The sequence below is a fragment of the Haliaeetus albicilla genome, chromosome 11 (assembly GCF_947461875.1).
Source record: "Haliaeetus albicilla chromosome 11, bHalAlb1.1, whole genome shotgun sequence".
NCBI classification, from domain to species: domain Eukaryota; kingdom Metazoa; phylum Chordata; class Aves; order Accipitriformes; family Accipitridae; genus Haliaeetus; species Haliaeetus albicilla.
Genome location: NC_091493.1, coordinates 32,570,734 through 32,587,905, shown reverse-complemented (window position 1 = coordinate 32,587,905; position 17,172 = coordinate 32,570,734). Strand labels below are relative to the sequence as shown.

The window sequence follows — 17,172 nt, the reverse complement described above, 5'->3', positions numbered from 1 at the left end:
CATGACCCAAATTAAGAAATACGAACTTGACAGGTGCTTCCTGTGGATGCGGAGATGAGGGAAGTAGAAGTGGGTTTCTCAAGTAAAGGATAATGATGATTCAGAGAACAGGTAATTTGTTTCTTCTCTCCAAGGCAGCTCAGCATGGGGGGATCCCGGCCCCGCTAATCAAGCTGTACCGCCTGCTGCGTGTAATGGGTGCCGCTTCTGCAAAGAGGTTATTATGTAAGCGAGTCGCATTTTGGAAGGCTGAAAATTGCTTTTCTCAGATTGCAGCAACTTTCCTCATTTACAGGAGATGCTCAAGTGGATCAGTCCCCCTCACTGCTTTCTAGCAGAACAAATTCAAGTTATTCAGGAACCGTTAATTAGCTGGGAGTCCGAGAATGTAAATGCATGTTTACTTCATCTCCTCACCAACACAGGCTGTTTCCTCTTGAAACATTCAATGTTTTGTCCAGTCTGGTGTTGAAAGTGTGAGGTTACAGGCTCCTTCCACTTCTGGTCTAGCAGCATTCACTGCCAGGAAGTTTTCATTGACAATGAATATCAATTTTCCTCAATGACATTACATCATTCTTAATTGCATTCTGATAAATTAAGCTCCACAATTCCTTCAATCTTGGCTTAAGGCTTTCAAATCTTTTTACTGGGAAGTAATGTTCCTCTAACCCTAAGCCATAATTTAACTATGCTAAACGTAGTTACCTCTGTTGCCCTCCTCTCCTAAATCAGTTTAGTATCTTTCGCTGTTTTCTGCAGAACTTCCTGTAGTCTTGTTATATGTTACTACTCAGCATGACTTATATTTGCAGCTGCTTCACCTCTCCAAACTGGAAACGGGATACTATACACCTTGAAACACAATGCAAATGTCTCATTTCTGCTGTCCTCAGTGCAAATTACTGAAGCAGGTTTATACTTACCATCTAGGGCGCCCTGTGGAGGATACCCTCCCTCTTTTCAACAGTTGTTATTTCAGAGAACTGATCACCTTGGAATATAACAAGGTTCACCTTTTTTGAAAATGAAGGTGCTTAAGAAGAATATGCTTTTCCTCATGTTCCTACAGCCTACCACTGTAACTGGGTCCTTTCTTTCACGTGTTTCCATATTTTTCAGTACGTAAAATGTTTTACCAGAGGGAGGGGACACCACCCAAACCCCTAATGAATTATGATGCTGTAGAGCAGAAAGGCAAAGCCAGCAAGATGCATCTACTTCATTAAAGTTACAAGACACTGACAAAGTTGTCAGTTCGACAGCACTATTCTAGCAGATTTTATACCAGCAGCAGCATTTATTGTAATAACCAGAAGGAATTTAATGAAACATAGTTCAGAATATATATACCATCCTAGCAAGGGCAATTTAAATAGCCTGGTGAGATACCACGTTCCAAGATGCAGCTTTTTATCCTCACAGATCTGACTCCAAAGGCAATGCCAGCAACCGGTCTGAACCTGTAAAATTTAACTTTTCACACTTTCTTTTTTGGCATTCCCAAGAAGCTTATGACACCTGAAAACTTTAATCCACCATATGCTTCACTTGATTCCTAAATTGCTCTTCAGTTCTCTTTCTCATCTTTCAAAGGGAACCTTGGCTGATAAAGGATGCACCAGGAACATATGGGTTTAGGCCAAAAGGGCTCACACAAATTGTGACAGATTCACTTCTCTGAGCATTAATCCACGTTAATCCAATTGGATCACATACCAAACTAGCAAAATCCCTGAGACTTTGACAGCACCAGTTCTGTTAATATTTAAAGGTTAACAAATTCAGTAGATCCTGCGCTACTTGTATCTACATTGAGATCTTCGACTGAGAAGCTGTAAAATGAGTTAATGAATATGAATTAAGAGACCACACACTGATAATACTCTGGTTTTTTTCCAATAGGATGTAGAGCCCCAAAATCTTGCATCAGAATGCAAGTGCCATAAGATTATCATGCTTCAATAATCCAGTCATTTCAAGGATATCAAAGTAAGAGAAAGATACAAGAAGATATAAAATGTGCAATTTTGATACAACTTCCTCACTGCTTGAAGAAGCAGTGTCCCTAAATCTCTAAATGCCTCATGCAGGCACAGCAAATAAATGATCTAGGGTGGGAGATGACAATCTCTGAGACCCAAGAGGATGGGGGAAAGATGCTGAGAGCTGTAAAAAAAGCTGTCAAGTGTATCATCTTGCTGTAGCGCTCTTCTTGTTAAAGATGCAAGAGCACTTGCAGCTGTTAAATACTGAGAAGGAGAAACAGCTTAACATCCAAGTGTAGTCCTCAGAGGGGATCTTACAGAGCAAAGAGATTTTTAAAAAGCAGATGAAAACTCTAAGGACACCAAAACTAGATGAGATACTAAGAAAAAATACCCAACAAATACAATTCTAAAATATATAAAAAAAATATATCTAAACCTATGTATAAAAGCCTTCCTCAAAGGCCGTGAAGGAAGAAATGATGCTTACTCACGTACATGACATTTGTATCCAATTCAATAAACTAATGTTGTGACTGACGCTCTCTGCACTCAAATGCAATAGCAAACCAAGGTCTTGACCACCTGCAGTCTTGAAAGATATTAGAGCTCTCAGGAAGAGCAGACGTTAATCTGTGTTCAGGATGACTCCATCCTGGCCATTTCCCTTAGCTTCCAATTTTCATGGGCAAGAGTATGCTGATTCACTCCGTGCCCTCCACAGTACAGTATGGTACAGTACATACAGGAAACAGGTTTATCCCAGAAGATGCTGCAGTGACAGACTCAAAATAAATGAAAGGACTTCAGGATGTAATAAAAATAAATGAAAGGACTTCAGGATCAAAAGCATGATGTAAAACGTTAAAAAATTTTCTGTCTCAAGGCTATCCATACAAAACCTGTAATGGATTCTGTAATAATAGAAGCAGTTGCTTCGATGAAATTAATTTATTTTGAGAATATCCCTTTTAATCCTCCATGCATTTTTTAGCACAAAAAGTTGGAATTTATCACAACCTCCTTCATAAAACTTAATATTGTACGTCTGGTAATGTGGCTGTTTCAACAATTCCTCACTGGAAATCCCACACTTGCGAAACCTTGGCAAGACTGTCAGTAAGTGACCTACACAAAGTTTAATAGAAAAATTTTACTGAATATCCTCTGTTTAATGTAAACAAGGCAGGAGGCAAAACAAGGAGTATATATTTCATATAGTTACACTATTTTACAGGGCACAGAAAGCACTGAGGATCATGGTTTGAAAACCCTATATGATATGCAGTATCAGACATGGATTTTCCATGTAGCCCCAAGTCTACTACATAATCCTTCGATTTTACCTAGCACTTCGGTTTAGTATTTCTTTTAGCAAGACAAATAGCAACAATAAAATGTCATCTGTGAAATTACACAGCAGGTTATGGTAGAAATTACCATGCATTTATGAAGCCATTCCATGATTACTTGTGCCCTGTAAAATCAAGTGTGACAATCTTTACACTAATAGTAGTGTAAGCAAGCTCGGGATTCTGGTCCTTATATATATATATGTATATATATACATAGGCGATGTACAACCAGACTCAAGCTGTGTATCAAGTCACAGCTTTTATATTGCACAGACAAATACATAGTAAGAACATTACACAGACAGGATCTGAATACCAGGAATATTACAGTCATATGAGAAACTAAGGACAAACTTGTTCTACCAGAGCTAGCACATGGCTTATTACAAAATTTTCTATATCGGAATCTAAATCAAATACATACTATAAATGGAAACAAAGTAAAAAATGTGTCTATTTACACACATGTGCATCAGGATTAATATGTGGTTTGGATCTGCTTTTTGAAATAAAAAATTACTCTAGTATTACCTCTCAAGTATTTCACTCTAATACTAGTGGCCGTATTTTCTAAGGTGATAAGCACTTGCATTTCCCACTGACATGTGGAGGATCTGCATATGCTGTGAACTTCAGGCCATATATTTTCTCAGGTGTCCATCTCTGGGTAATAAATAACCACATACAAACACACGCACACAGAAACAAAATGGGCACCTCAATGACATGCATAGATCGGAAAGGTGAAAACATGGACCTGAACTAACTTCTAACCTTTTTTTTTAAAAAAAAGTGCATGAAAAATATCACCAAAAAATAATTGAGTTCCATCTCTTAAGGAAGATTAAATCACTTTTACAAAAATAAAGGTCATTGTCATCATGTACTGTAATTAAGGGTTTGTAGGCAGCACTCACAAAAGCAGTTTAGGCTAAAGCAACTTCAAGGATTGCTTCACTTCTATCAGGATGGATCCATGTCTTACAAATTTAACAACTAAATAACATTTGGTTTGCAAGAACATCACCTATGTTGCTGGAGACCGAACAATTAGATCCTGAATTTAAGAGTGCTTATAGTTATATCTACTTATTTTCTTCATGGACAAGCTTGAAAGATTTGTGTTTGCAGCTCGGTAGACTGTTTTGCATTAAAATCCAACAGAGGTTGCAGCAGTCCTTCCAGAAGCTGACTGATACAAGTCCTTACAGTGTAATGAGCTCAGGTATCAGTGAAAACAACAACAACAACAACAACAACAAAAGAGGTGATGTTAATGCTTTCATTTGAGATCAATCATCTCTTGAATGGCTTTATAAATTGTATTTCTTGGAATGCTCTTGCAAGTTTTGTTTAACATTTCTCTCACTTTCATTTATAGTAGTATTATCACTTCCGGTTTCCACTGAAATTGGGACATTAGAAGTATTCTGGAACATACACTTTAAAAAAAATAAATAATGAAAATAGAAGATTTGAGGAGAAAGTAATTAAGCTCAAGCGAAACCAACAAAGACCCAAATGCAGTAAAGCATCAGCATTTGCGCTCAACAGCTTAACTTTGTTCATGTAAAAGACTGTTGTTTAGGAATAAAATTCTTGAAATTAAGCTTATGTTTAACTGCTTTGCTGAATTGGGACCTTATTTATAACAAATGTATGTATTAAACATTGCTCTGCATAGACGTTTACATGTTCTAAACTATGTGTCAGGTATGTTACATTAACGAAGCTTCTAATATGGACTGACTGCAATACATATCACTAAAAATTATTTGCTACTTTCAGGGTATGTTTCTAAAGTACAAAAGTGAAAAGTGTCATTTTTTTAAACTTTATCCTGCTATGCCACTTTGACCTGAAAACACTTTGGGCCTAAATTCAGAAAAAAAAAGGTGAGGAAGTAAAATACACTTCTGTTTGCCAGATAAATGCAGCGCTTTGCACAAAAGCCTCCCAGTATATGGAGCCAATGAATACAGGTTTTTACCTGCCAAAATGTTTCCCCAGTTCCAGAACTGCTCTCTCCAGCTGAACCTGTACTGGAAGCTTTTACAGCAGGACCTTCCTCACTGTTGTGACAAGAATAAATTTAGTCCATTAACTGTGACACTGTTCTAATTAACCTGCTAACTTAAAAGGCCTCTCAACATCCAGGTTGCATAAATATTAAAAAACAAGACCTCAAAGGCATGGATTCAGAGCATAATCTGATTCTAAGTACAGTTACGTAAATCCAGAAAAATTCTAGTGACCAAGTAAATTAGTCCATATTTGTGTACGAGCAATCTCATCTGAAATGGGCATTAGCTGTGCAAATAGGATAGTAGGAAAGACAAACAAAGAAATACAATGTAAACACAAGGAGCTAAACTCTACCTTGCCTGCCTAGGCTATTATGTTCATAGGAGGGGAAAGAGGTACTACACACCTGTGTGGAGAGCAGGACAGGTCTCTCATCCAAGTCACTCAACTCAGTGTGACCTGAACGTTAAAGCACAGCCACCTGAACCTGCCAGTGCATATGTGGCAGTGAGCAGCAGGAACTGTCTCAAAGTGCAGGCTGCCATCGCGCTAGAGAAATAGAAGCAAAGCATGCTGAAGTCTGAATGGCCCTCTGCTTGCAATGCAAATGCCTGCCCTGGCTGATAGTATTCATATTGAAAAAAGATGCACTGAGACACTTCTGCATCCCAGTACTAAGAAAAGCAGGCGTACATTTTGGTCCTATATATGGTATCAACACTTTAACTGAATTGGCATCAGTCAATCTTTTGCTGGCCACTACTGCTATGGTTAGATAAGCAATAAAAAAAACATTTCTAAAAATGACAGAATGTTTATGCTGCCAATTTTCAAGGCACAAAAGATTCTTAAACCAATTCAGGCTAAATTCCAATTTAAAAGAAATTAAAAATACTGTTTCAGCAACAACTACTAATGACCTATAATTAACTTCCCTGTAAAGGTGACATGAGTCAAGCAACTAGAGTTCACATGCAAAAACCTAAAGCAAATCTAGTTACGCAGATGACCTGAAGAGCAATCACTTGGAATGACAGAGACAAACATGCTAAAAACATGTACACTTCAGATATACTTGTTATGGATGTGATGCTGAATCAGGATTGATTCCATTAGTATTGATTTTATACTGATGTATCTCTTGGAGTAATCCATTGGGGAATCAAGCTCAGAGTTGTCTTTAAGATTCACCAAAACAAAAATGATCCCTCATTAATATATCCCACTGTATATGGATTAGTGGATTTTTTTAAGCTCTTCATTCTTAATAATATACATTGCAACTATAGCTGTGATTTCCTTTCATATATCCAACTGAAAAGAAAAAGAATTATGACATGAAAATGTTATAAAATTAATTTGCTTTTTAAAAGTAGTATGGTCAAAAAAAGCAAATTGGCGTATGCGAGCCCCAGAACATACAAAAGACCCAACTCTCTAAACATTGTCATTATAACAGAATAACCAAGGTCTGATGTCTGTGGCTCTTCATGCAGCTTTTGCAGCTCTTCACACAGTGGCTAGAAATGCTCTGTATTGGTTTCTCCCCAAATGCCTTCAATCATATTCTAGGTCCATCTGAATCCCTCTTTCTTGCAATGTCAACTTCTGGTGAAAGTAACTTGTCTTCCAATTCTGCCAAATGTCAACTGACACTTTGCCAGGAGGCACCACCTCTTCTTATCTCAGTGTTGTCAATAGCCTTTTCGACTGAAACAAGCTAGGTGGTTTTACAGCCTGGCTACTCATCAAGGCTGCTTATGGTGTAGATGAGGCATGATACTTCACAAATGCAATTGCTGCCAGCTCTTTGCAGAATTCTTCCAGCACAATCACGCCCTCTAGTAACGTCATGTGGTCAATGCTGAGAAAGAAAAAAAAGCAGCAGGGAATCAGGACTGGCAGGCACAAAAAGCAGCCATGGGTCTTGGAGAATATGCAATATATTTACTCACATGGGCCCTTCCGGCTCCAAGCCCAGCAGGCGTTTTCTGACCAGCAGAAGTTTGGGAGTGAAATCTGGGATGCGTTGGATTCTAACCATGAGGTCCCCAACGACCTGTAAAGCACAATGCCATCAACACAAAAAACTAATACCTTTGCAGAGTGCCTGGCAGCAAGCTTAAATGACAGCCTTCAGTGCCCTGGATGCAGACCCACTTCAGCATCCTCACAGGCTCACAAAACAACATGCAGAGTAGCTGCTCTGCCCCAAAAAAGGGTGAGTGGGCGGAGAAAGTAGAGATACAAAAGGACAGGAACTCTTGAGCCTTACTAGCTGTTGCCATAAATAGTATTACTTATTTTAATTATGCCAACGATTAATTTGTCTTAGTAAATGTTGATGCAGGCAATTGACCATTAAATTCCTGGGTTTAGGGAAAGCACAAGGGGAGAGAGTGAAGATTATATTTTGAAATGGGAAGGGCTTCTGGGAAAAAGGGAGCTAAGCCCTCCGTTAGTACTGGGCAAGCATCATTAATAGGCTCCTGACCAGCTTAATAACAGCTGGTGCGTGGGGTAGGCTAGGGATCTCTGACTGAGAAGACTGCAGTGTGACAGGCACCCAGCCAGCACTTCTAGGATGCAGGTCTGGCAGGAAGAGATGGAACCAGAGAGGGAAAGAAAGAGGACTTTCGATAAATCCAGGACTTCATTGTCAAGAACAGCCTTCATCAGAAAAAAAAGAGGATAAGCAGAGATATTATTGCAGGCACAGGATATTCTGGAGTGTCCTTTGCTTGTGTGTGAATCAAAGCCATCTCTTTCCCATTCAGGTGCAAACCTGTACTCTGCCTGTTCTTACAGCACTACCCGATGTTGCCTGCAAGTGACAATGTGACCTAGTTCACTTTAAAGCAACATCATTGCCAGAGGGGATATTTTGCATCTACACAATGAAACTAAACAAACAAACAATTTTCAAGACTTGCAGAATGAAAATAAATGCTGGGAAATACATTTTCCAATGGTTTTGGTAGAAAATCCAAAATTCTGATTTTCAAATCGAGAGCATAAGTATCTATTTTCAATGAGAAGCCATTTGCCAACTTAAACTACCCAGCAACTACTACCACTAACTACAAAGTTACTAAATATATCACTGCTGTACACCTATATGTAAATATTAACTGTGTGTTTACTCACCCTGACAATAACAGAGAAGAGAGACCTGCATCCAGAAGCTAGGTTTACATAAGGATCCAAAAGGTATTCATGTATATGAGGATGGGGAAACAAGGACAGTTTGGACAACACTGATGTAACTTGTAAATTTACATCATAGGGCTGCAAAAAAAGGAGAACACAGTGCTTAGTTATTTTCATGCTGGCTTCTTTTCATCCAGCCAGTGTTTATTTAACTACTAGAACCTTATATGCAGAGTTATGAATAAATAAAGGTAAAAAGTTAGATTAGAAGACAGGCCCAAAACCTCTGCTTTCCACAACAGAAGAGATGCGAATATGACAGCTAGGTATTAGATGTTATTATCTGTATAATCGCTACAGCCACTTGAAGCCACTTGTTTATTGTAGGAAAGTCCTTCCAGTGAAACATTTCTTCAGCTCAGTAGCTAAACAAATAGCATAGAATCAGCCTAGGTTATACATCTGCCTGCTTCTCCTGGATAACTGTAAAGTGTATGAGCTCAGGAAACTCAGAGACAAATCCATGTTTATGGCTAATATGGTGTTTCTCTTCTACTTTCTTTTTTCTTGGAAAGAACCATTGCAGAAGGCCTGGTCATCTTGTGGCAGCATGTTAAGGGAGACAAGACAGTCCTAGGCTGGGAAAGCAGCATGAAATTCTGAGCTTCTTCTCTACCTCCTTTCTCCAAATCAACCAAATGGGAGAGGCAACACTGTCAGATGCTCTGAGTTGCTAATCAGTCATAAGGAAAAAATAGTACCTAACTTTCTAGGAAACAAACAGTGCCTAGCTTAAAGGATTTTACCATTCCAGTGAGAAACTCATTTCCATAAAACCAAGTATTTTCACCATAGCTTCTTTATGTTCTAAGTACTTTTTTTTCCATCTTTGATTTTCTCATCACAGTGAAAACAAGCTGACATTTTAATTCAGCCCAAAATTTGCAAACCAGTGGAATTTCCTTCCATCTATTCAGTGGTGGAACAGACTACATTGACAAGAGATGGACAGACATTCCCTTGGTACATCCCTATGCCAGTCTGAAGATGTTACCAACACCCAGACGGTATAACTTAACCCTGTTGATTTTACCTGAAGTGGATTACAGGGCCCTCATTCATTTCTTTGACTTATTGGCAGTAACATCTTCAGTGGCATAATCACATCTAGAAGAGGATGATTTCATGGCCTCAAATTATCATCTTTATGCTCTCAAGTTAGCACCCCACTGACGAATCAGAGAACAGATTCTTCTCTTTTCCAGACTGTAAGATTTGGAAGAATTCAGCTTCAGATTAAGACAGATATATTTAGATATGTCTACATGTCTAAGCTCGCATTAGCCTACTCAACAGAGATCTGACACTTGATACACGTGCCTACACACAAACATCTCGTGCCATCTCAGATGCTCAAGAGTATCTGCTGGTCTCTTGACAGTTCCACAGAGGGTGGATCCTGCAAGATCTGTGTTGTAACTGCAAGCTTGTGGAAATATCTTGGGCATCACAAAAATGGCAACGGGTACCTCAGTTCAGGCAACTGAGTAGAGCTTTTAGTCAATACAGTCAAGGAAGCTGAGATGGTGATTCACTTTGCACTAAAAGACACACCTACTTGCTTTTCAGTCTAACGGCTCCAGAGACTACTGGGGCTGTTCTGACAAAATTTCCACTGACTACATGTGGACACCTAACTAATATTTAGGTACCTTATTTCTGAATTCATTACTACGCACTGTTGCATTGCAAAAGGAGTTGCCTTACAGATCTTTTGAAGTGAAAGCATGTATTTCTCCCAGTCAGTGGCAGTTATTTCTGTACTTGATATTCCAGCAACAGATTCATCCCAATCTTCTAACAAATGAAGCTTTCAGACCCTCGACCAGAGATGTTATAGGTAAAAGAGATCACTACATTTTGAGTTATTGTGGAAAAGTTACTCTGGAGACAGAGACACAAATTCCTTCCATAAATCCATTCCACTGCCTACCTAGCTGAACTGTAGAAGGTCTTTAGAGCTGTCTGAGTCAGTCAATTCATTAGGAAGCTTTGAAGCCATGAGCATTATCTGGTGTTCACAAGAAGAGAAAGAGACAAAGTAGTAACACGTGCTGCATTGTTCAGACAGATTGCTGTTGTGATTTGAACTAATTGAGAGCATTAAGGAAAGCTGCTTCTTCACACAGAGCTTTTATTTCTGTCCATGTCAGCAGACTTAGTAAGACAGCCTTACATCAGACAACATCCTAAAAAATTTCTCTGTAACTAAAAAGGTTAAAACCAGCAAAATTTGCAGTTCAGGAAATTCTTACAAAATTCTTAGGAAATGGTCAGTTCCACAGAAATGTATAATATTAACAGGAGGAAGAAGGTACTGTCTAGCAGATGAGGTACTGGATTTGAAAAGCCTTGAAACAAGTTACTTTACTTCTGTGCCTCAGCTGTCTTCTGTCAGAAACTAGGTTAGTGATACCTACCACCTCTGCAAAGTTTTCTGATATCTACTGATAAAAACTGGTAAAAACACAAGAACTACCTATAGTATTGTGACAAAGCAAAAAAGACATTGAACACAATCTGTAAGTAGTACTGTGTCCCCACTAAAGGCTTTTCAACATTTTTCACTTTGTCTGGACATTAGCACCAATTATGTCAAATTTGTCACTGACAGGACCCAGGTTTTGTTGTTTTGGGGTTTGGGTTTTTTTCTATGTGATTTTTGTGTTTCACTATGAATAACCCCTAGGAATTTCAGTTTGTTTTTTAGGGCAGGGTTTTGGTACGATATAATAAGGATTTACCCCTTCTGTCTGACTCAGGCAGTTAATTTTAATTCTTCTGGAGTCAAGAACCATTTTTGACACCACAGATCGTAACACCTTGCTTGACTAACCCAAACGTGTGTCATGCTGACAGGTAGTATATCAACATGGACACTGTGCTTCCATGCCAGATGTTACTTTTGTTGTAATTGTACGTATCTGACGCTCAGGTGTTTCTCAGGGAATATAACTTGGGTTCTTTACTTTCTTAAATTTATTTGTCATTGGTCAGACAAGGCTTTCATATGCATGAGGCTTGTTTTTCCTAAGAGCTGATGATGCCCAGTTTTCTTCATGACTCTAATCTATAACCGTTTCAGCTAGTCAAGTCTGCAGATTGTGTTTACTGGAGGCAAGACCCTGAGAATACACAATACAGCAATAAAAGTATTTGGCTTTCTTTGCTGACTTCTGAATTACAAAAGTTGGTACTCTTAAACTTCTTTCTCCCCTGAATGCTCACAAAGCTGACCTAGAGGCTACTACTGGCTTCCTGACAAGTTTCCTATGCATTTATGTGTTCAAATGGCTCTTGTCCTGCTTATGACCAGGAAAGCTGGCACTACCACAGCTAACTGTTTATTCTGTAGATAGGTCCATGTGCAAAACAGAAAATAATTGTACACAATTCTGAAACTGGTACTACTGCATCTGTAGCAACTCCAGCTGGTATTACAGGGAGGGTAATATTGACTTTCAGGGCTCATTTTCACTGGCAAGAAAAGTTATCTTCTTGATCTAAAGCAGCAACATTGACTTAACTAACTTAACTCCAGAGTTTAGAGAAGGCAAAGAAAGATTAAGTTTTCACACAGGGCAACCTCCTTGTCACCTCCCTGAGCCTTCACTTCACTTCTCCCCAGAAAGACTAGGTCGTGCAGGCTGGCTGAATACAGAAACAAACAGACATCAGGAAAATTCACTTTCTTTAAATTTCTTTGTACTAATCTGGGTCTGACATGTCACATCTTTTCAGAACAAGGAGCCAGTCAGATTATATCTCACTTGTTTGCCCTTGGCACCTATACTTTTATTAGTTGAAAATAATCAAACAGGGAAAAAACCCTACTTTACATTGCAGATGGAAAAGGATACCTTCTAGAAACTTTCCATGCACTGATAACATTTTTTTCTAACTGTGAAAAAATGGGGGAAATGTTAGCAGTGATACACTAAGTTCTTTTCATCTTACACAGTGACACAAACTGCTTCAAGAACACAACTTCAGATTGAAGTTCACACTGAAATGTGGCAGAAGGGAGCTGTACAGTATTTTATTTACTGAAAGATGTACATGCTTTTTAAGTGTAAATACTAGAAAATGAAAACAGAATCAGTGATGCTGGTACTGAAGGATTCCTAAGATACTATCTTACCCTCTTCTTTTACTTAAAGGATATTCTTGTCTTACTCATCAATTTAAATTATATTTCTGGTCAAGAAAACATTTTGTACACAAAAAAAGTGGGTAACAAAGATAGGAGAGTTTTTATTCTCTACTTTTGTTAATTTGAGAATGCTGATCACTATAACATCCCGCAACCTACAGAGACCTGCACCAAGGACATGGGACATTACACAATAATATGATGCTATAACAGACATCTGAGTGATGGGAATCCATGGGACCTTGGAGATGGGCCCTTTAGTAGTGAAGAAAGTATCAGAAACGGAATTCATAACCTGCTTTTCCTTACCTGATCAAGAATCCTGCCCATTCTTTCAAACAGGACTTTCAAGAAGTGTCCTTCAAAAAATGATGCTTCTAAATTGCACTTTTCCAAAGATCTGGGAGATCCAGGCCACTCCCACCGTAAGCAGATGACACAATAATCCCGGAACTAGAAAAAAGTAGTGAGGAAAACAGATTCAAACCTCTATGAAAGCCATTTCTTTGCTTTTAATAGTCCATATGCCTTAAAACCATAATCTGTAGCTACATGAAAAATCTAAGCCTCAAAAGAACAGTCAATCTAAAATAAACATGATCAGTTTCTATGTAGGCACCTCATTTTCTTCTTGACAGTCATGCTATTAGGGTAGTTTCAAAGACACAAGCGGAGAACAGAGCTTCCAAAAAGCAGCCAGGGCCAAAACACAAAGCAAAGCCAACACTACACATCCTGATCAGGGTTCTTCAAAGCAGGAATTGCATTCATATACATTCTTGTTGTCAGTACATTACCACACATTCACTGTATTATGTGTAGCTTATCTTCCTATCCAATCTACATTGCTCCCTAATTCCCAGTACAGGAAAGACACATGTATATGCAGGAGATACAACTGAAAAAAGTACTTCAGGGCTTTCTCTTCCCTCTCTTTGTTTCCTGTCACCAGTAACAGTCTTTCTCAACCTCTGCCTCTGCCTCTGACTTGCTGTGGGCTGCCTGATGTCTCACTTTCAAGGAACTATACCTTGAAAGGAGTGAAGGTTATAGCAGTGAAAAAAAGGAACACTGCAATAAACAGAAGCAAAAGACAGACAAAACAGACTCAGAAATTCTTCACTGCGTGTAGCTTACCTACTTGTGTAGGCTTCCAGGAATAGAAATATGGAAGCAGAACAGCTATTCGGATGTAATAACAGCAATAGGCAGGGCTATTCTTAGGGGGGAAATATTTTAAGAGTAGCCGTATCATTGTCAGGAAGTGACAGAAACCAATTCTGTTCTCTTAATAACTCTCACAATACTCTTTTTCCCAAGGCATGAAAGAAATACAAAGATGATATGTGTTTTCGGGCATCCAAGAATAGAACATAGGGGAATTTTACATCAACCTTTGTTTCCTCAGTATCTATTTTCCATTCCCTTTCTTTTCAGGATAGACTACAGATAAAACAATATAATAAATACAGAAATCCAAGCTTCCCATCTTAAACTGCTGATATCATAATTCAGAGGTTATGGAATTTTTGAAGTACCTACTAAATATAGCTCTCTCAGCTACTCTACTCCTTTGCATAAATTTCTCTATTCTAGAAGATGCACAGGGCTTCAATAAGAAAGCTGCAAATGATCAGTGATTGTCCTCTGACCAAGGAAACTTTAGATTATGTTTGTACAAACAAGTCTCATATTTATTTCAAAACAGTAAATCATAAAGCTTACCCTACCTACCAAAAGTCCCAACTTCAAACCTGAATGCCTTAGGCCACACGTTCCCTATGATGAGCCTTTATTTTTAAAGTCCCAGATTGCGTAACTCCTATGCAGCATTTTAATTTCCCTTTAGTCCTTTCAAACAGCTTGGCAGGCAATTCTCCAAGAGAATGCAGATAAATGCAAAAGCAAATTAAGAATCTATCTGCAGTTCGGATCTTCTCTCAGTGTGTTTGTTGTATGAATATTAATGCATTTAATGTCATCCATTATTCCCACTAGAGTAATACAAGGTGGATTCACCATCAAAAGATCTCCAAAGGTAAGTTTTCATTAGAAAATATAAATTTAATTTTCCCATTTTCCATTACCAAAAGATGCATTTAGTAGAACTATTTATAGAACCATTTGTATATTCTCATAAGCAATTCAAATTCTCAAGGACTAAGGAAGACTTCACTGACTTACTTGTCTGTGGGCATCTCTGAGGTAAGTATCATAACCTGTACCCTCCACATGGTATGATGACTTAGCTTCATCAGGTACAAGACAGAGAAAACTAAAGAGAAAAGAAGTACATTAATGAATATCTATAATCCACAGAGCACCAGATCAATACTTTCTCATCGTCTGTAACAGTGTACACTATACTGAATTGTCTGGCCAATTAATTCACAGATTCTACCATAACTTTATGTGAAGAACTAAGAATACAAAATCTATTTAAGCACACCTATTCTAACTACTGTTCATAATAGCAAGATATATACTTCAGAACTTTTGTATCTAGCACTAGAGGTAAAAAACTCAGTGGAAGCATTTTCTGACAATTAGCAGACAGACTGGAGATGAAAAGGTATAGTCATAACCAGGTCAAGCATTTGCTAAAGGTCAAACTCCATCTTACTAGAGCATATGGAAAATTTACTGAGGAATAAATGAGCCAAAAGAGAAGAAGAATTACAGTTAAAAACCTTCTTAACCTACTGCATAGGCAGTTTTATTTACCATAGTTTGTTGTGGTAAAAAAAATGAACATCTAAGAACATACAGGAATATTTGCATATAAATGTCACAGTTACAAATATCATTGCCTTTGCCCAGGTATGTAGTGCAAATACTATATGTCCTTATTACTTCACCAATATCTGACCTGAAAAGCATAAGGAAATTCTGAATCTTATTAGAGAGAACTGTCTTTAAAAAATAAATATGAAACCCTAAAACTTCTGGGCAGCAAAATAAAACTCAGTCTTCAGACCCTGTTTCCAAATTTCAGCTTTCTCCACACCCCAAGAACTGCTGGAGGATCCCGTAAGATTTATATGCAGAAATATGTAGTAGCTGACTTTTCGTATAGAGTTACCTTATCTGAAAAAATACAAATTTGCAAAACACTGCAAATCCTGAAAACAATTCTATTCGCTGATGAAGATTACATGAGGTGAATTTAGGAGAGTGTTCTTTGCGTCTTTGCTCCAAACCATGTCCACCATAAACTATATATAGCAGTACTGGGGGAAAGAGGGCAAGAAGTGACTATGGCATTCTACACTGACTGTCCTTGGGCTGTTTGCTTCCTTTGGCTAACACCTTTGATTATTTCTGAGTAAGTAGATAGGTCAGCACTGAAATACCAGCGCTGCTTTGCTACTGTGTATTAACAGAGCAAACAGCATTTGTCCTAATACTAGTTGCTAAGAGAATTACCATCACTAAGTTGCTTAGAGCAGAGCCTGTCCTCTTTGTGATATCCAATCTGCAGTATGTCTAACATGCACAAAGGTATGTTACAGGTGACAGAGGTGCCCCTTGATTTTCAGGGAGCAGAAGGTTATCTCTAGCATGGCAATTATTTACTTTTATATATTTGTTTAAGGAACTTGGAAGTTTGAGGGTTTTTTTCCCCCTAAAATGTTTATGGCAAGACTCCCCACACTTCTCCAGGAAGGTAAAGTCCTGTAACAGCAGTTTAAGTATAGCAAGTATTTTTGAGAAAAGAAAGTTTTATAATCAATGAGGCTTTCATCATTAATTCTGAGTATTCAACTGGACTATTAGCTTTGAAGTTTTTCTGTTTTTCTCATTTATGTTGAATTATTTTTACTTATTGTAGGCTCTAATCTTTCAGGAATAACTTTCTGATAAAATGCCACATAATTTCCTTCTGTGAAGTCATTTTACCAGCTGGCACAGAATAACATTCATTACGGGGTACATTTAATTTGCACAGTATGTGCAGACACCCACACATTCAGAGACTTCTTTAAGTGTTTGTTTCAACTTACCTATTTACAATTTTATGAACTTCAGTCTTCCCATCATTTTTTGGATGTTCTGGACTGACAGGTGGAGAAGCACTGAGCCACTCTTGAGTTGACAATGTGTTATCTGGAGACAGATCAGTAAATAATGGATCTTCCTCTAGGTCTCTGTGAGATTATATTAGACAAAAACATAATCATTCACAGAATGTCATGGAAGGCAGGAAACTCTCTGGGTAAAGAAGCATGCTTTCTATTTTTCTTCTCTGAACAACTGTTTTCCAGAACATTATCATATGCATATCTTTTTACCTAATTAATATGCAGAAATACCAACCTTTACCAATGCCCAACAAACTTTGTTTTGAACAAAAATTATAACTTCTTGATCTGAACAACAGAGTACACATCTTTGACTCGTACAAAGTCACTGCATTAAATCATTTAAACTCTACCCACAT

At 38.1% G+C, this 17,172-nt stretch overlaps 1 protein-coding gene across 2 annotated transcripts in view; it reads right to left on the bottom strand.

Annotated features, from left to right (window-relative positions):
• Positions 1-2,924: 2,924 nt before the first annotated feature.
• FHIP2A (FHF complex subunit HOOK interacting protein 2A) overlaps positions 2,925-17,172 on the bottom strand; it is a 36,279-nt gene continuing 22,031 nt past the window's right edge. For both annotated transcript variants that reach the window (XM_069797041.1, XM_069797042.1), the window contains 6 exons: positions 16,736-16,879; positions 14,916-15,006; positions 13,041-13,184; positions 8,516-8,656; positions 7,324-7,427; positions 2,925-7,232 (listed from right to left, as the gene is read on the bottom strand). In XM_069797041.1, the coding sequence (XP_069653142.1) occupies positions 7,127-7,232; positions 7,324-7,427; positions 8,516-8,656; positions 13,041-13,184; positions 14,916-15,006; positions 16,736-16,879 (730 nt within the window). In that variant the 3' untranslated portion in view covers positions 2,925-7,126. The remainder of the gene's footprint in view (positions 7,233-7,323; positions 7,428-8,515; positions 8,657-13,040; positions 13,185-14,915; positions 15,007-16,735; positions 16,880-17,172) is intronic.